A 20,010-nucleotide genomic window follows, 5' to 3' on the forward strand; every position below is an offset into this window, starting at 1 on the left:
GAGAATCTCAACATCTCCTAGGGATCTGAAGGAGGCGAGACTGTCGACCACCAGGGATGCGGCCTTTTCAGTGGCGGCCCCCTCCTGGTGGAATCAATTGCCGGAAGAGGTTAGGGTCTTGTGGAACCTCGCTCAGTTCCGCAAGGCCTGTAAGACTGTTCTCTTCCGGCAAGCCTTCAGCTTACCGTAGGAGAATTCTGGAACAACTGTCGTCCTGGGAATATGAGTAACATCTAATTTGTTAGCGCCAACTGTAGATTGTTTTTAATTTATATCGTTTAATGGTTTTATTGATTTTATGATCGCGATCTTAGTATACTACGATCTGATGAAAGCCGCCCTGAGCCCGCCTCAGCGGGGGGGGGGGGGCAAGGTATAAATCAAATTAAACATAAATAGGTACACATGTGACCCGGCCAGACATGGCTCGGCCCAAACCGACATGGCCCGGCCCAAGAAGAAGAAGAATTGCAGATTTATACCCCACCCTTCTCCCTGAATCAGAGACTCAGAGCGGCTTACAATCTCCTATGCCTTTTCCCCCACAACAGACACCCTGTGAGGTGGGCGGGGCTGAGAGGGCTCTCACAGCAGCTGCCCTTTCAAGGACAGAGTCTCAGAGCGGCTCACAATCTCCTTTCCCTTCCTCCCCCACAACAGACACCCTGTGAGGTGGGTGGGGCTGAGAGGGCTCTCACAGCAGCTGCCCTTTCAAGGACAGAGTCTCAGAGCGGCCAACAATCTCCTTTCCCTTCCTCCCCCACAACAGACACCCTGTGAGGTGGGCGGGGCTGGAGAGGGCTCTCACAGCAGCTGCCCTTTCAAGGACAACTCCTACCAGAGCTATGGCTGACCCAAGGCCCTTCCAGCAGGTGCAAGTGGAGGAGTGGGGAATCAAACCCGGTTCTCCCAGATAAGAGTCCGCACACTTAACCACTACACCAAACTGGCTCTTTCAAGGACAACCTCTGCCAGAGCTATGGCTGACCCAAGGCCATCCCAACAGGTGCAAGTGGAAGAGCGGGGAATCAAACATGGTTCTCCCACAGAAGAGTCCGCACACTTAGACCATATGACCATATGAAGCTGCCTTATACAGAATCAGACCCTTGGTCCATCAAAGTCAGTATTGTCTTCTCAGACTGGCAGCGGCTCTCCAGGGTCTCCAGCTGAGGTTTTTCACACCTATTTGCCTGGACCCTTTTTTGGAGATGCCGGGGATTGAACCTGGGACCTTCTGCTTCCCAAGCAGATGCTCTACCACTGAGCCACCGTCCCTCCCCAAACTTAACCACTACACCAAACAAGGTCTCATTTATGTCAGATTCAGCCCTCATAACAAAGAAGAAGATTGCATATTTATTCCCCGCCCTTCTCTCTGAATCAGAGACTCAGAGTGGCCTACAATCTCCTTTCCCTTCCTCCCTCACAACAGACACCCTGTGAGGTGGGAGGGGCTGAGAGAGCTCTCCCAGAAGCTGCCTTTTCAAGGACAGAGTCTCAGAGCGGCCTACAATCTTCTTTCCCTTCCTCCCCCACAACAGACACCCTGTGAGGCGGGTGGGGCTGAGAGAGCTCTCCCAGAAGCTGCTCTTTCAAGGACAGAGTCTCAGAGCGGCGTACAATCTGTAGTGGAGGAGTGGGGAATCAAACCCAGTTCTCCCAGATAAGAGTTCGCACACTTAACCACTATACCAAATTGCCTCTCTAGATCAGGAGTTTGACACCTTCACAGGTGGTATCCAGAGGTACACTGCTCTTGAACATGGATGCTCTGCTTTCAGATATTCTGCGCCCCCATCCCCCAAGAAATCCAGTCCTGCAGCATTGTGCAAAAGGTCCACGTAGTGCAGCAACCTGTCTCCTGGTGCTCACAAGCAGGCTATCTAGTACAGGTAGGCCTCTCCTGAATGTGGAAGCTCTAGTTAATTTAATTGGTGTCAATAAGCTCCTTGCCGCATAAAATCATAGAGTTGGAAGGGACCTCTAGGGTCATCTAGTCCAACCCCCTGCACAATGCAGGAAACTCACAAACACCTCCCCCTAAATTCGCAGGATCTTCATTGCTGTCAGATGGCCATCTAGCCTCTGTTGAAAAACCTCCAAGGAAGGAGAGCCCACGCCACCTCCCAAGGAAGCCTGTTCCACTGAGGAATCGCTCAAACGGTCAGGAAGTTCTTCCTCATGTTGAGCCTGAAACTCTTCTGGTTTAATTTCAACCCACTGGTTCTGGTCCTACCTTCCTGAGCTACAGAAAACAATTCCACACCATCCTCTATAGGACAGTCCTTCAAGTACTTGAACACAGTACTCCAGGTGAGGTCTTACCAGGGAAGAGCAAAGCGATACCATCACTTTGCGTGATCTGGACACTAGACTTCTGTTGATACAGCCCAAAATTGCCAGAAACTTTTCCCAGGCCAGATACTCCAAGAACCTGAAGGAAGGCTGATATTTCAAGGCAGTCTCCCTCCACACGTGGAGGTTTCCTTGAGCTTCCCATAATTCCTCTGTCTCATAATTCCTTCAAGCAACCAATACATCTCTTGTGGCTGTGAATTGCCACTGGGAGGGGAGGGGGAGTCACTTTGGTTTCCCACAAGCCCTCTGACACGCACGCACACACACACAACAAAGTTTGCACCGCAACCTAAAATTTATTGTTAAGGCCCGAAGCTGCTTGCAGGGTGAGAAGCGGACCTCGGTCACCCTATCTTGGGATGAGTGTGAAAGGGTCTTGTGAGATTATTTTACTTCCAGGACAGTGAGGACGGAGAGGAGGAGAAACATATGGTAGATGAGGGTTTTGCAACCCCAGACTTTTCAAACCCTGCATAGAGATAGGCAGTGGCTATTCTGTGCTTCCTAGGGAATGCAGACATTGCTGGGTTAGATTCAGCATCCAGACTACTGAGCGGAGGAGGAGGAGGAGGAGGAGGAGAAGAAGAAGAAGAAGAAGAAGAAGAAGAAGAAGAAGAAGAAGAATTGCAGATTTATACCCCGCCCTTCTCTCTGAATCAGAGACTCAGAGCAGCTTACAATCTCCTATATCTTCTTCCCCCACAACAGACTGAGAGGGCTCTCCCAGAAGTCGCCCTTTCAAGGACAGAGTCTCAGCGCGGCCTACAATCTCCTTTCCCTTCCCTGTGAGGTGGGTGGGGCTGAGAGAGCTCTCCCAGAAGTCACCCTTTCAAGGACAGAGTCTCAGAGTGGCCTACAATTTCCTTTTCCTTCCTCCCCCACAACAGACACCCTGTGAGGCAGGTGGGGCTGAGAGAACTCTCTCAGAAGCTGCCCTTTCAAGGACAGAGACTCAGAGCGGCTTACAATCTCCTATAACTTCTCCCCCCACAACAGACACCCTGTGAGGCAGGTGGGGCTGAGAGAGCTCTCCCAGAAGCTGCCCTTTCAAGGACAGAGTCTCAGAGTGACCTACAATCTCCTTTCCCTTCCTCCCCCACAACAGACACCCTGTGAGGCTGGTGGGGCTGGAGAGGGCTCTCACAGCAGCTGCCCTTTCAAGGACAACCTCTGCGAGAACTATGGCTGACCCAAGGCCATTCCAACAGCTGCAAGTGGAGGAGTGGGGAATCAAACCCAGATAAGAGTCTGCACACTTAACCACTACACCAGATTGGCTCTCCAGAGAGTCAGACCAACTGAAATGTTAGGGGATTTCTGAAAAGACTGGCTGGGCATCTCATCTTTAATTTGATAAAAGAACAGCTTTGTATGAGAAGGCTGCTTCAGCTGAAGAGTTGTGTGGGGGGTCTCTTTTCATCTCTGTGCTTTTTGTTTCATTCCATGCTTGAGTTTTACTTCACTGACAAAACAAACACAGCCTCCATATGTGGTCCTTGATGGGAGGGTTGCCAAGTCCAATTCAAGAAATATCTGGGAACTTTGGGGGTGGAGCCAGGAGACATTGGGGGTGGAGCCAGGTGCAAGGTTGTGACAAGCCCCATTGAACTCCAAAGGGAGTTCCGGACATCACATTTAAAGGGACCACATGTAAATGCTTTCCTTCCGTAGGGTATAATGAAGGATAGGGGCCCCTTTTTATGGGGCTCATAGAATTGGACCCCCTGCTCCAATAGTTTTGAAACTCGGAGGGTATTTTGAGGAGAGGCCCCAGATGCTATGCTGCAAATTTGGTGCCTCTGCCTCAAAAAACAGCCGCCCCAGAGCCCAAATACCCACAGACCATTCTCCATTATACCTTAAGGGAATTGGTCTCCATAGGGAATAGTGGAGTGCCCAGCAGACATTTCCCTCCCCCCCCCTTTCTGATGACCCTGAAGCCAGGGGAGGGCCTCCAAACCGGGGGATCCCCTGCCCCCACCTGGGGATTGGCAACCCTACTCAGTGGGCAGGGAGGGGAACTACTGAGGCTAGAAAAAGGAATCAGGTTAAACCAGGGGTCCCCTGCATGAAGCCCATGGGTCTACTCCAGGGGTAGGGAACAGTGGCTCTCCAGATGTTTTTTGCCTACAACTCCCATTAGCCCCAGCCATTGGCCATGTTGGCTGGGGCTGATGGGAGTTGTAAGCAAAAAACATCTGGAGAGCCACGGTTCCCCACCCCTGGTACCCACCAAGTGTTTTTAGAAAGCAGCCGGGGCCAGGTGGAGTTGCTGCTCAGCAGGGCTTCTTGATCGACCACTGCCGATTTAATTGGCTGCACGGATTTTTCAAAACAGTTTGGCGGCAGCTGCTGCCACAGCACAAGGAGCTTCATTGCGGGACTGGAGGGAAGCTGTGACCACCGTTTTGTAGCTGGCTCCGCCTCCAGTGGCAGCCATTTTGGAACTGTGCCCACTGTGCTCTGACAGGATTCCAAAGAGGCCCACAGGCTGAAAACGGCTGAGGACCCCTAAGTTAAATTCACCTTCCCTCCCCTTCCAAATCGAGGGGGCTGCTATTGTTCAGTTAAAACCACTCATGTGAGGCATTTGTAGTTTTATATGGTCTGACTCTTCAAATCTCTGGTTTCATTGTAAGCAAAAAGAGAAGTAAGCAACCATCTAGTCAGCCTGGGCAGCAGTTGGTCATAGCTTATGAAGAAGCCCGAGGAGATGCCAAGTGAAGTGACATTCCATCTGGTTAGGAAGGAGTTTACCAGTCCCTGAAAACCGTAAGAACATAAGAGAACATAAGAGAGAAGCCATGTTGGATCAGGCCAATAGTCCATCCAGTCCGACACAATTGGCCAAAAAACTCAGGTGCCACCAGGAGCTCCATCAGTGGGGCCAGGACACTAGAAGCCCTCCCACTGTTGCCCCTCCCAAGCACCAAGAATACAGAGCATCGCTTGCCCCAGACATAAGAACATAAGGGAAGCCATGTTGGATCAGACCAATGGCCCATCCAGTCCAACACTCTGTGTCCCACAGTGGCGAAAAACCCAGGTGCCATCAGGAGGTCCATCAGTGGGGCCAGAAGCCCTCCCACTGTTGCCCCTCCCAAGAACTAAGAATACACAGCATCACTTGCCCCAGACAGAAGAACATAAGAGAAGCCATGTTGGATCAGGCCAATGGCCCATCCAGTCCAACACTGTGTGTCCCACAGTGGCCAAAAAAACCTGGCGCCACCAGGAGGTCCATCAGAGGGGCCAGGATACTAGAAGCCCTCCCACTGTTCCCCCCCCCCCCCCACAACCATCAAGAATACAGAGCACCACTGCCCCAGACAGAGTTCCAACAATACACTATGGCTAATAGCAGGATATTAGCAAATTATTGGCTAACAGCAAATGATTATGCAAAGGAGCTTCATCTACATAATTTTCTTGGCACAAAATTTAGAGCGCTGCTGAATTTTAAACGTTTGACTTGCTTGAAAAGGCTATTCTTCAGAAACTGAACTTCCAGACTTCCCGAACTCTGACCTTTCCCTGTATCTGCAGAAGGCCAAAGTAAAAACTCGGCGGGGGGTGGGGTGGAGGAGGAAGGACTCTGTGACCGACACTATAAGAAGACATTTTACAATCGCAGACAGATCAGTAATCCAATACATTCATGGTGTGCTGCTTGTACTCTGGTCCGTGGCGGTGGAGGCGCAGAACTGGCAGGGAACTGAATAAGAACACTGTAGGAGAAGTCTTTTTCCTCGCCCATCCAGGCAGTGCGGGCCTCTCTTGTGGTGAGGGAGGCCGGATCCTGGAAACCGAACACTACAGCTGCTCTAAGTCAGGCTAGCATTGGAACTGCTTGTGGCGCTGTTCCGCTTCTGAAGGCATTTGACGGCGCTGGGGACTTGCAAGCCAGAATAGACGTGGAAACTGCCGCACCAAACCTGTAGAGAAGGGAAGAGACATCAGGGGGATGGCTGAACCTGCCTAAAGAGGCCACTGCAACAAAAAGTAATTATTGCAGGGCAGAACCAAAAATCATTTCTAGTGCTCTCACTTACCCTTACTTGCCCTCAAAGAGCATCTTCTTGTAGCTGCATCTGATTGCTTACCCAGTACTGCCTTGCCACACTTTAAATGATCCCTGGTGACCTGAGATTGGCTAATTTTCCCATGTGTTCCTGCTAGGGCTGCCAAACCCCGGGCCAGGCGGGCGTTCTCCCGCCCTGGAGGTTTCCTACTGTAGGCCGGCGGGGGGATTCTCCCCCGACATGGCCAGCACAATGTCATCCCTTGGAAGTGTACCGGCCGCTCTAGGAAAACTCTATGGTTTTCCCCGGATGCTCTAGCAATTTGGGAGGTCAAACTCTATGGTACTATAGAGTTTCCCTCCCAAATTGCTAGAGCGCCCGGGGAAACTATAGAGTTTTCTCAGATGCTCCTAGAGAAGCCGGTGTGCAACCTCGCCGGTGCAATGTTGTCACTTCCGAGAGATTCTGCGCGCCCAAAAGTAGTCCCCCACCAGGCGATGCAGGGGACTTGGCAGCCCTAGTTCCTGCCCAAGAATTAGCATCAGGGAGAGGCCCTACTCACTGTCCCATCAATCAAAGAGGCTCATTTGGTGTGCCTGGCTCACTCACTTTCGATTTTTAGTACACAGCTGAAGATGGTTTTATTTAGGACCACATTTTAGGTCTGCCAAACTCTTGGGCGGGGCGGGGGGAGATCTCCCACTTTGGAGATCCCCAACCCATTGGCCCTCAGTGGGCCGGCAGGGGGATCCCCTGTTGACATCACCAGCGTGATGACACCACGTGCAAGTGATGTCATCGCGTTGGCGATGTGTTGCACCAGCTGCTCTAGGAGCTTCTGGGGAAACTCTATGGTTTTCCCGGATGCTCTAGCAATTTGGGAGGAAAACTATTTCCTCCCAAATTGCTAGAGTGTTCGGGAAAACCATAGCGTTTTCCCAGAAGCTCCTAGAGCAGCCGGCGCGCGACATTGCTGGCTCGATGACGTCGCTTGAGAGGCTGCAGGGGACTTGGCAACCCGACACATTTGATTAAGTTTAGTGGCAGAGCTGAATTGCGATTTTAAATTTTTCTTTTTCCTCATTTTCCCCCTGTATTTTTTCTATGTTGTCAGCTGCCTTGAGCTCTGTCAGGAGCAAGGGAAGTGAACGAATGTTTTAAATCGATAAGTAAATCAATAAAACAATTTGAGATGGTGAAGGAAGCAGGTGACTCATACGTAGTGCCCTCACTTACTCTCAATTGCCCTCAAGGACATCACCTTGTAGTCTCCCCTGATTGGCTGCACAGCACTGTGAGTCAGACTTAACAGCAGTCAGGGGTGTAGAGCATATGAGGGTCAGATTTGACCTAAATGAGACCTTGTTGGGCCATGTCAGACCAGGCCGTGTGTGTACCTGTTTAAGATTAGGTAGCAGAGATATAATTTTTTTAAGGACATAGACAAAAGCAACTGAAGATTTAAAAAAGAAGAAGAAAGAAAAGATATTGGATTTATATCCCGCCCTCCACTCCAGAGAGTCTCAGAGTGGCTCACAATCTTCTTTCCCTTCCTCCCCCACAACAGACACCTTATGAGGCGAGTGGGGCTGAGAGAGCTCTCCCAGAAGCTGCCCTTTCAAGGACAGAGTCTCAGAGCAGCCTACAATCTCCTTTCCCTTCCTCCCCCACAACAGACACCTTATGAGGCGAGTGGGGCTGAGAGAGCTCTCCCAGAAGCTGCCCTTTTAAGGACAGAGTCTCAGAGTGGCTTACAATCTCCTATATCTTCTCCCCCCACAGCAGACACCCTGTGAGGTGGGTGGGGCTGGAGAGGGCTCTCACAGCAGCTGCCCTTTCAAGGACAGAGTCTCAGAGTGGCTTACAATCTCCTATATCTTCTCCCCCCACAACAGACACCCTGCCGGGGATTGAACCTGGGACCTCCTGCTTACCAAGCAGATACTCTACCACAGAGTCTCAGAGCGGTGTACAATCTCCTTTCCCTTCCTCCCCCACAACAGACACCCTATGAGGCAGGTGGGGCTGACAGCTCTCCCAGAAGCCGCCCTTTCAAGGACAACTTCTGCCAGAGCTATGACTGACCCAAGGCCATGCTAGTAGGTGCAAGTGGAGGAGTGGGGAATCAAACCCCATTCTCCCAGATAAGAGTCCACACACTTAACCACTACACCAAACTGGCTCTTAAAACATGCTTAGGAACTTAAAATATGCTTAAAACATTAGCACTCGTTGGTCTTAAAGGTGCTTTCTTTGTATTTCTCCCATGGGATCCAGGGAACTGGGCAAAGGAAGCTCTGGCTCTTTCCTTCCCTCCCCAAGCGACCAGGAGGGGGAGGAGCCTCAGCCAATGGAGCAAACGGAGGTTTTGCTCTGTAGTTCCTGTCCGATTGGGCTAGCCTTGCAAAGCAAGTTGAGATGCAGAAGGAAGCAAGAGAGAGGGAGGAGGAAGCAGATAAGAGCCGGTTGCTCGGGGGCCTAATAGGAGTCCTCCGGGGGCCTGATTTGGCCTCCGAGCTGCATGTCGGACTCCCCTGGCTTAAGTGATTCCTGTACAGCTGGGATTGTTTAATTCAGAACGAAGAAAGCTGCCAAGCAGGGCCGAGAATGGCAGTGAAGACAAGTTCGAAAAAGTTGGAACTGGTTGAATGTGCTTAATATTTAATAATACTTCCTTCTCGCACTGCCAAGTAAGTAAATAGAAGGACTCGAGCAGGTGGGGCTTTGCTGCTGCAGGAATCTGCCAGCGAAAAAGTATTTCATCAGCCTGCAGAATCTTCACTAGGTTGAAAATTTGCTTTGTGGGCGTCACTCGCCTTCGGCTCTACAAATAGCTCTATAAATAGTTTAAATCAACCAATCAATCAATAAAAATACCCCTTAGAGCAGGGGTGCTCAAACTGCGGCTTGGGGGCCACACGTAGTTCTTTCAGACATATTGTGCGGCTCTCGAAGTCCCCATTGCCCCATCGGCCAACTTGGAAAAGTCATTTCTCTCTTTAAATTTAATTTAATTTTTAGATTTATATCCCGCCCTTTCCCTCAAGCAGGCTCAGGGTGGCTTACAAGTGAAGTAAAGCCAGCCAGCAGCTTGGAGAAGGCATTTAAAGTTAAAGTTGCTTCCTTTCAACCTCTCTCTCACTCCGCCCTCGATTTGCTTTCTTTCCACTTTTTCTTTCACTCATCCCTTCCTTCTGACTCTCAAACGCCTGACGTTCACGTCTTGTGGCTCTCAAACATCTGACATTTATTCTATGCGGCTCTTACGCTAAGCAAGTTTGGCCACCCCACAAATTTCTTACCATGAAGGCTGGAAGAACCGGTTGAGTAAACTTGGCCCGAAAGGTATGCAGAAGCTGCTTTGTTTTGGCATTGTAGAAGGAGAGGAAACCTACAAGCAAAGGAGAGAGGCAAAAGTGAAGCTGGTCGCCTTTGGGCTGAGGGGGCCATGAAGGGTACTAAGAATAAAGCAGCAAAAGGTGGAAAATTCAGGGATCAATGGATGTGTGTGTGTCTGTCTTCCGTTCAGCTATCAAAAGAGCTGCGAATGCGGCTTTGTTAGAGACCCTGGAGTAGGGTTGCCAATCCCCAGGTGGGGGCAGGGGATCCCACGGTTTGGAAGCCCTTCCCTCGCTTCAGGGTCATCAGAAAGCAGGCGGGGGGGGGGGGGAATGTCTGCTGGGCACCCCATTATTCCCTGTGGAGACTGAATCCCATAGGGTTTAATTGAGAATTGATCCGTGGGTATCTGGGGCTCTGGAGGAGCTGTTTTTTTGATGTAGAACAACATATTTTCAGCATAGCATCTAGCATTGTGAGGGACGGTGGCTAAGTGGTAGAGCATCCGGTTGGTAAGCAGAAGGCCCCAGGTTCAATCCCCGGCATCTCCAAAAAAGGCTCCAGGCAAAAAGATGTGGAAAACCTCAGCTTGAGACCCTGGAGAGCCGCTGCCAGTCTGAGTAGACAATACTGACTTTGATGGACCGAGCGGGGTCTGATTCAGTATAAGGCAGCTTCATATGTTCATACGTACCTTTCCTCAAAACGCTATCCAAGTTTCAAAAAGATTGGACCAGGGGGTCCAATTCTGTGAGCCCGCAAAGGAGGTGCCCCTAGCCTTCATTATTTCCAGTGGAGGGAAAACATTTAAAAGGTGTGCGTTGGTCCCTTTCAATGTGATGGCCAGAGCTCCCTTTGGAGTTCAGTGATGCTTGTCACACCCTTGCTCCTGGCTCCACCCCCAAAGTCCCCAGATATTTCTTGAATCGGACTTGGCAACCCTATTTCCAATGGAGGGAAGTTATTTAAAAGGTGTGATGGCCAGAACTCCCTTTGGAGTTCAATGATGCTTGTCACACCCTTGCTCCTGGCTCCACCCCCAACGTCTCCTGGCTCCACCCCCAAAGTCCCCAGATAGTTCTTTGAATTGGACCAGGAAACCCTACCCTGGAGAGCTGCTGCCATAATTCTGATGCACAGGGCCTTTTAATACATGATAAGGCTACTTGAGTGGCTTCGATATTATTATTAACACATTGATGCACATGTTGCTTTCTTAGATGCATAAATAAAAGGCAGCTCTCTGAGCCAAGGAACTGAAAATCGGGTTGACATAGGGTTGCCAGCTCTGGGTTGGGAAATTGCTGGAAGATTTGGGGACAAAGACTGGGGAGGGTGGGATTTCAAAGGGGAGGTACTTTGGTGGGTCTAATGCCATAGAGCCGTGTTTCCCATTGACAGGGTCATGACCCGGCACTGGGTCATGGAAGCCTCAATGCCAGGTTGCCAGGGATGGCCCGTCTGCCCCCTCCCCTCTTGCGCTCCAGCCCCTGCCCCCCACACTGCCGCGTATGACTGTAGCACTCTTTGAGCGTCCTCCAGGTAGAGGATGCTCAGAGAGCGCTACAGAGACTGCGCACTGGCCAGAAGCCCTCCCCCGCCTCCCTCTGATGTTCAGAAACATCAGAGAGGTGCAGGGAAAGATCCTGGCCAGCGTGCAGTCTCAGTATCACTCCCTGAGCATCCTCCACCCGGAGGATGCTCAGGGTGCGATACTGAGACTGCGCGCCAGCTAGGCAAGCTCCGTCGTCCCTCTATGATGTTTAGAAACATCAGAGAGGAGTGGGGAAAGCTCCTGACCAGCATTTCCTGTCTCCCGGCTCCACCCCCAAATTTTAGTGGGCCACGAAGGAGACATGTAAAAATAACCAGGCCACAGGGGGGAAAAGTTTGGGAAACCTTGCCATAGAGTCTACCCTTCCAAAGAGGCCACAGGTGAATGGATCGTTGTCACCTGGTGATCAGCTGGAATCCCAAGAGGAGATCCCCAGCCACCGCCTGGAGGTTACAGTAAGTAAGTAAAAGTAAGTAAAATTTTATTTATATCCCGCCCTCCCCCGCCAAAGCAGGCTCAGGGCGGCTAACAACAGCAAAAAATAACAGTACATTAATAAGACATTAAATTAGCCTTAAAACCAGTTAATACATTAATTAAAAGTCGTTACTAATCTAATAGCATTAAATTAAATTAAATCTAACAATAATATTATCATTTGACGCTATGTCTGTTAGTTGGTATTGATGGCGAATCTCTAGACTGGACCATTTTGATGTTTCTTTATTGTGCACTTATAGTTCAGCTATTCATAAATGCCAGTTTAAAGAGGGTGGTCTTGCAGAATGGGAAATGTAACAAAAGGCTAGTAAAACAGCAACAAATATTGTGACTTGAATTACTATGAAAATTAAGCAATCGCTCTTTCAAACTGAAAGAGGCTTTTTTTGTAATTTTCCAATGAAGAGTAATGGTTTAATTTTCATAGTAATTCAAGTCACAATGTTTGTTGTTGCTTTTAACCACCTGGAGATTGGCAACACGAGGCTTTTCTACCACGCATCCTTCTGTGTCTTTAACAGCATACTGTGCTAGAGGAATCAACCGCCGTTGGGGATGCTTGCTTACCGTTACAGGAATCGGAGCAGCTCAGCTGTCTTTTTCTAGCCAGTAGGCAATTTTACTGATCTATTCAGTCCCCAGATATTTGCAATGATGAGGGGAAGGAGAAGTCATAGATCCGTGGCTAAGTCAGGGCCAGCTGAGTTGACCAGTCAGATGACCACTCAACTAAGCCCACAGTCTCCTTGTCCATCTGTGCATACGCCATCAGTCAAGCCCAGTTGTCTTGTAAGACAGCTGAACAAATGTCAGGCTAATACTCTGGTTCTCCTCCATTATCTACAACCCAGAGATCACATATGTCTTACCGTCTGGCAAAAGAATGTTTATGTTACCGGGGAAGGCCTGCTGTGTCTGAAAGATGCACTCCCTAAAATTCACAGGCTCCTTATCAGTTCGCGCCGTGGTGTGAGAGAATCCTTTTGTAGTAAAATGGATAGTCACTGCTATACCCTTTGAACCTTAGATTTGAACGAAGCGCCTTTTGCAACGTTTTATGATACCCTATATATGCACCATGTAGAAGACGACGACGACATTGGATTTATATTCCGCCCTCCACTCAAGAGACTCAGAGCGGCTCACAATCTCCTTTATCTCCCTCCCCAACAACAGACACCGTGTGAGGTGGGTGGGGCTGAGAGAGCTCTCCCAGAAGCCGCCCTTTCAAGGACAGAGGCTCAGAGCAGCTTATAATCTCCTTTCCCTTCCTCCCCCACAACAGACACCCTGTGAGGTGGTTGGAGCTGAGAGAGCTCTCCCAGAAGCAGCCCTTTCAAGGACAGAGTCTAAGAGCAGCCTACAATCTCCTTTCCCTTCCTCCCCCACAACAGACACCCTGTGAGGTGGGTGGGGCTAAGAGGGCTCTCCAAGAAGCAGCCCTTTCAAGGACAGAGTCTCAGAGCAGCCTACAATCTCCTTTCCCTTCCTCCCCCACAACAGACACCCTGTGAGGTGGGTGGGGCTAAGAGGGCTCTCACAGCAGCTGCCCTTTCAAGGACAGAGTCTCAGAGTGGTCTATAACCTCCTTTCCCTTCCTCCCCCACAACAGATACCCTGTGAGGCAGGTGGAGCTGAGAGACCCCTCCCAGAAGCTGCCCTTTCAAGGACAGAGTCTCAGAGCAGCCTACAATCTCCTTTCCCTTCCTCCCCCACAACAGACACCCTGTGAGGCGGGTGAGGCTGAGAGGGCTCTCACAGCAGCTGCCCTTTCAAGGACAACCTCTGCCAGAGCTATGGCTGACCCAAGGCCATTCCAGCAGGTGCAAGTGGAGGAATGGGGAATCAAACCCGGTTCTCCCAGATAAGAATCCGCACACTTAACCTCTACACCAAACTGTAACCTCTGGTATCTCAGTCTTCCCAAGGACCACGTTCCTTGGGGCACTTTTGAATTCCTAAATAAAGTAGTCTATTTGAAACAAAACAAAGGACTTCATTATTGGGAATCTCGGGGCTTGACAGAATCCCACAAGAGGGGGTGCAGCATGCCCTTTTCGTGCTCCTGCAGCACCAGCAAGGAGAAAGCATCGCTCTCCTTTTCCTCCAGGTGCCTCTCCCAGCAGACAACAGGAAATCAACCCTGTGACATTACAGGAGCTGGTGAGCTGACTGCCCGTTTCACGTGGGAGAGAACAGGCCATAGATTTCTGGTCAGCACTGCGATATCCGTGGGGCCACGGGCCTCAGGGAATTCACTGCTGGGCCCAGTGCCGGGTGAAGCCCCTAGGCAGTCAAAATCTCAGGGGCCCCCTTGCAAATTATCAGAGTTGGAGGGCCTGATTTGCCACCCACAGCCCCGCTGCAGCCTGCAGGCCCCTTCTCAAAAGTGACAAAGCTGCGGGGGAGAGGCAGGGAGAGGCAAACTTGGCGACCACGCCAGCAGCAGCCTCACCAGGCAAGTCGGGCAAAGAGCGGCTCGGTTGCTGGCTGCGCGTGCAGGCTGGGAGGGCTGCAAGCAGGGGGGAAAAGCGGGGGTGGGAGGAGCCAGCTTGAGGCCCCTAAAGGCATGGGGGCCCATAGGCCAGTGTCTGCTTGGCCTAATGGTTAATCCGGCCCTGGCTGTGCCAACCCTTGATGCCAGTCTTGGGCACGGCATGTGCCTTATGTGCCCGATTTCTCAGGTTCAACCCCTACCAGCTCCAGTTACAAAACTCTGCCTGGGGAAAAGCCTGTCTCTGCAGCCCCTGCCAGCTAAACGGTGGACCAAAGTGGAGGCCATGTCACATTTTCAAATCTATGCAGTCACTCAAGCAGGGCTTTTTTTGTAGCATTTGTAACGGAGAGCCAGTTTGGTGTAGTGGTGAAGTGTGCGGACTCTTATCTGGGAGAACCGGGTTTGATTCCCCACTCCTCCACTTGCACCTGCTGGAATAGCCTTGGGTCAGCCATAGCTCTGGCAGAGGTTGTTCTTGAAAGGGCAGCTGCTTTGAGAGCTTCCTCAGCCCCACCCACCTCACAGTGTGTCTGTTGTGGGGGAGGAAGGTAAAGGAGATTGTGAGCCACTCTGAGACTCTTTGGAGTGGAGGGCGGGATATAAATCCAATATCTTCATCTACCTCACAGGGTGTCTGTTGTGGGGGAGGAAGGGAAAGGAGTTTGTGAGCCGCTCGGAGACTCTTCGGAGTGGAGGGCGGGATATAAATCCAATATCTTCTTCTTTTTCAAGCAGGAACTCCTTTGCTTATTAGCCCACACCCCCTTGATGTAGCCAATCCTCCAAGAGCTTACAGGGTTCTTATTACAAGGCCTACTGTAAGCGAACCTGGGCAGTATAATAAAAAGTAGAGACATCACCCTGCCAACAAAAGTCTGTACGGTCAAAGTGATGGTATTCCCATTAGTAATGTATGGGTGTGAGAGCGGGACCATGAGGAAGGCCGAGCGCAGAAGAATAGATGCTTTCGAGCTGTGGTGCTGGAGAAGACTCTCGAGAGTCCCTTGGACTGCAAGAAGATCCAATCAGTCAGTCCTAAGGGAAATCAACCCTGACTATTCCCTGGAAGATCAGATACTGAAGCTGAAGCTCAAATACTTTGGCCACCCCATGAGAAGGGAGCACTCCCTGGAGAAGTTCCTGATGCTGGGAAAGACAGAAGGCAAAAGGAGAAGGAGACGGCAAAAGATGAGATATGTTCTGAATAAAAGGTTGTTGGTCTTAAAGGTGCTATCAAACTCCTGCTTTGTTCTACTAATTCAGCCCAGCTATGGCAAACCTAGACAGGATACTAAAAAGTAGAGACATCACCCTGCCAATAAAAGTCCGTATAGTCAAAGCGATGGTATTCCCAGTAGTCATGTATGGCTGTGAGAGCTGGACCATAAGGAAGGCCGAGCGCAGAAGAAGAGATGTTTTTGAGCTGTGGTGCTGGAGAAGACTCTTGAGAGTCCCTTGGACTGCAAGAAGATCCAGTCAGTCAGTCCTAAGGGAAATCAACCCAGACTGTTCCCTGGAAGGTCAGATGCTGAAGCTGAAGCTCAAATACTTTGGCCACCCAATGAGAAGGGAGCACTTTCTGGAGAAGACCCTGATGCTGGGAAAGACAGAAGATGAAAGAAGAAGGAGATGGCAAAAGATGAGATGGCTGGTGTGAACTGATTTTATTTCTCTTTTTTCCTATATTTTATGTTATAAAAATTACCTTTACGGGAATTGTCAAAATTATTAGATATTAACAAAAGACTTCTACTATAAAATTTTAAAATGGATTATATACAGTTTAGACAAAATAATATGGGATTATAATGGATTATATACAGTTTAGACAAAATAATATGGGATTATAATGGATTATATACAGTTTAGACAAAATAATATGGGACAATTTATGTACAGAAAATATTGTAGAATTATTCTTGTGTTTTTGGAAAGCATGTTATGTAAAACAAGCCCAGAATGTATTGTGCTTTTATTTTTCCTTTTCCCTTATCCCTATCCCCCAATCTTTTCTGAAACTAATAAAACTTTTGAAAATGGAAAGAGGAGATGGCTGGACAGCGTTACTGATGTCACAAACACGAATTTGAGCAGACTTCGGAGGAGGGTGGAAGACAGGAGGGCCTGGTGTGACTTGGTCCATGGGGTCGCAAAGCTCATATACTTTGGCCACCTAATGAGAAGGGAGCCGTCATTGGAGAAGACCCTGATGCTGGGAAAGACAGAAGGCAAAAGAAGAAGGGGACAACAGAAGAGGAGATGGCTGGATAGTGTTACTGATGTGACTAACACAAATTTGAGCAGACTTCAGAGGATGGTGGAAGACAGGAGGGCTTGGCGTAACTTGGTCCAGCGGGTCACAAAGAGTCGGACTCCACTGTGCAACTGAACAACAACAACTGTAAGCTCTTGGAGGATTGGCTACATCGGGGGGGGGTGTGGCCTAATATGCAAAGGAGTTCCTGCTACAGAAAAAGCCCTGCGTGCAAGAATTGTCTTCCAGACAGATCTGAGTCCCAGCGGGTCTCCTCTCACAAGCCACATTCTGGATTGTGCTCCGTTCCTTGTCCTGTCCCTAAAGGGAAATGGATAGACCAAACACCGGTAAACAAACCAAAACTGTTTTCCTGGGAATCACCTTCGTGGAAATTGCAGTAGATGCCGATGACGTCGGGTACGGGCACATCTAAGACCTTGGCTTTGTTGTTGTGCTTTGCCGTGAAGCTGACCTGGAGCCAGTTGTTGAGGTGGAGGCACCACGAGGAAGGCGTCTTGCCCAGCTGGTCAAACTTGCCGAGATTCCTGTAGGCCACCCCAACAGCAAAGGCTTTACTGTCTCGGTCGTAGCGGACTTCCCAGTAATGGTCGCCGCTGTCGATCAAGGCGTCTCCTGCCAAAGAGCCAATTTATGCAAAAGAATCATGACTGTGAAGAGTTTTGTTTTTTCACCTTAAACAAATACGAAGAAACAGATAGAAATGAAGACGTGCACAAGATCCTAATACAACAAGAAATCTCCAAAATTTTGGGTTATGACTTTAAGAAAACTGCAGAGACTTTTTTGCTTGGATTACAATTAGAAAAATTCCCAAAGGAAGACAGGACTTTAATTTGGTACTTGCTCTCAGCTGCTAGGACATTGTATGCGCAGCTGTGGAAACAGGGAAAAATACCAGAGAAATGGGATTGGGTTGTGAAAGTTTTATCGTGGAGTGAGAAGGACAAATTAACTAAAACTTTAAGAGACTATGATTTAGATAAATTCAAAAAGGAGTGGAAGAAATTTAAAGGATATATGGCGAAAGAGTGAAATGTAAAAAGACATTGGACAATTTTTTAGTATTAATGAGAAAAGAAAAATATTGAACTTTGATTGGTTAGCGGTACCTTTATAATTGAATTTAAATTTATAACTTCGGGGAAGTCAAACATTGGAGGGGGGGGTTGAAATATCATATGGGTTAGTATAGAAAAGAGACAATTAAATATTGTAACCATATGTTATTAATAAATTGTTAAAACACAAAGATCCTGCTGCAAAAAGAGGCATACTAGATACACCAGTTGAATTGCATTTCTCCATATGGACTGAATATGACCAATGATTTGACATGTTTTTTTATGAATGGTTTCCTTCATAATATTATGAGTGCTGTGCATAATTGCCTGTGTGATAACGTAATTTTGTATAAATTATGGGATTTGACATTCTTTGTATGGAATACTTCGTATGTTGTATCTGCTGTGGATATAGTTTGTGGTGTTTGTGTCTTTTAGCATGTTGCGTTAGAAATATGTTACTTTACCTTTAAGAGGTTTGTGTAATGGCAGCTGTAAATGAGATGTTTGCCTTTTTAGACATGTTAGTTGCGCCATTAGGGTGCACAAGAAGCCACCTACTGAGCTGTAGCCGAGGTGAAATTGCTGCTGGAGACACCCCACGTCCCTCTTTTTTGAAAATTATGTAAAAAATCTATATAATTGAATCAATATGTAAATATGATATTTTTTCACTGGAAGAGGGTCGGTGGTGTCTGAATGTCCTTCTGATATTGTTGTATTATATTTTCGTTTGTTAGTGGTCCCAGGTCTGATGAAGACTGGAAAGAAACAAGTACTTAATCGATTGGCTTGTCACCACACTACTTTGGGACTTGGAAATACAAGTTTTGGACATTTGGACTGATTTCTATATACTTCTTAGTAAATTGGTCACTAGCTTGCATTTTTTGTTGTGTCATCCATTATAGTGACCTCTCTCGGATTGTATTCTACTCAAGAGCGAGGAAATGGCAGTGGAACTCAGACCAGGGGAGCAGAAGGGTTAGATCAGGGGTGTCGAATTTATTTGTTATGAGGGCCAAATCTGACATTGTAGGGCTCCGCGTCTGAAGGTGTTACCTGGGAGTGGAATGAGCCCCAGACTGAAGATCTGGATCCCGACCCGACTCTCCCCCTTCCCTGACTGAAGGGAACCCCATAGCGCTTCGAAGCAGCTTCCATGGAAGACCTGAGCTCCTAGTTGTGGCTCCTATGTAAACAGGATGGTGGACTAAATGGACCATTGGTCTGATTCGGTAGGGCTCTTCTTCTAATTTATTTTACAAAATTTACACCCTGCCTTTCTACCTTCCAGCAAGGGCCACCAAGGTGGCTAAGCAATTTAAAATATACATAATAAGGATAAAAGGTAAAGGTCGTCCCCTGTGCAAGCACCAGTTGTTTCTGACTCTGGGGTAACGTCACATCACGTTTTCACGGCAGACATTTTTTTACGGGGTGGTTTGCCATTGCCTTCCCCAGTCTTTTACACTCCCCCCCCCCCAGCAAGCTAGGTACTCCTTTGACCGACCTCGGAAGGATGGAAGGCTGAGTCAACCTGGAGCCGGCAACCTGAACCAGCTTCCACCGGGATCGAACTCTGGTCATGAGCAGAGAGCTTGGACTGCGGTACTGCAGCTTTACCACTCTGTGCCACGGGATTCTTAGCCATGCATAATAAAACCACGATTAACATCAACCAAAAGCACATCATTAAAACAAAGTCAGAGCTAAATACAGCTTATGGTCTTATGCAGGCCTTTTTTTGTAGCAGGAACTCCTTTACATATTAGGCCTCACCCCCCTGATGTAGCCAATCCTCCTGGAGCTTACAGCAGGCCCTGTATGAAGAGCCCTGTAAGGAATTCTAGCAGGACCTCCTTTGCCTATTAGGCCACACTCCCTTGATGTAGCCAATCCTCCTGGAGCTTCCAGTAGGCCCTGTACAAAGAGCCCTGTAAGGGATTCTAGCAGGACCTCCTTTGCATATTAGGCCACACACCCCTGATGTAGCCAATCCTCCTGGAGCTTACAGCAGGCCCTGTACGAAGAGCCCTGTAAGAAATTCTAGCAGGACCTCCTTTGCATATTAGGCCTCACCCCCCTGATGTAGCCAATCCTCCTGGAGCTTACAGCAGGCCCTATATGAAGAGCCCTGTAAGGAATTGTAGCAGGACCTCCTTTGCCTATTAGGCCACACACCCCTGATGTAGCCAATCCTCCTGGAGCTTCCAGTAGGCCCTGTAAGGGATTCTAGCAGGACCTCCTTTGCATATTAGGCCACACACCCCTGATGTAGCCAATCCTCCTGGAGCTTCCAGTAGGCCCTGTACAAAGAGCCCTGTAAGGGATTCTAGCAGGACCTCCTTTGCATATTAGGCCACACACCCCTGATGTAGCCAATCCTCCTGGAG

General features: G+C 49.0%; 1 protein-coding gene across 1 annotated transcript in view; it reads right to left on the reverse strand.

The window, feature by feature from the left end:
* Positions 1–6,094: 6,094 nt before the first annotated feature.
* Positions 6,095–20,010, reverse strand: part of FSD1 (fibronectin type III and SPRY domain containing 1) — a 37,993-nt gene continuing 24,077 nt past the window's right edge. The window contains exons 11-13 of the mRNA XM_060233120.1: positions 16,914–17,165; positions 9,686–9,774; positions 6,095–6,296 (exon numbers count right to left, since the gene is read on the reverse strand). Coding sequence (XP_060089103.1) covers positions 6,186–6,296; positions 9,686–9,774; positions 16,914–17,165 — 452 coding nt within the window. The 3' untranslated portion in view covers positions 6,095–6,185. The remainder of the gene's footprint in view (positions 6,297–9,685; positions 9,775–16,913; positions 17,166–20,010) is intronic.

The sequence above is a fragment of the Heteronotia binoei genome, chromosome 2, assembly GCF_032191835.1.
Source record: "Heteronotia binoei isolate CCM8104 ecotype False Entrance Well chromosome 2, APGP_CSIRO_Hbin_v1, whole genome shotgun sequence".
Taxonomy (NCBI): Eukaryota; Metazoa; Chordata; class Lepidosauria; order Squamata; family Gekkonidae; genus Heteronotia; species Heteronotia binoei.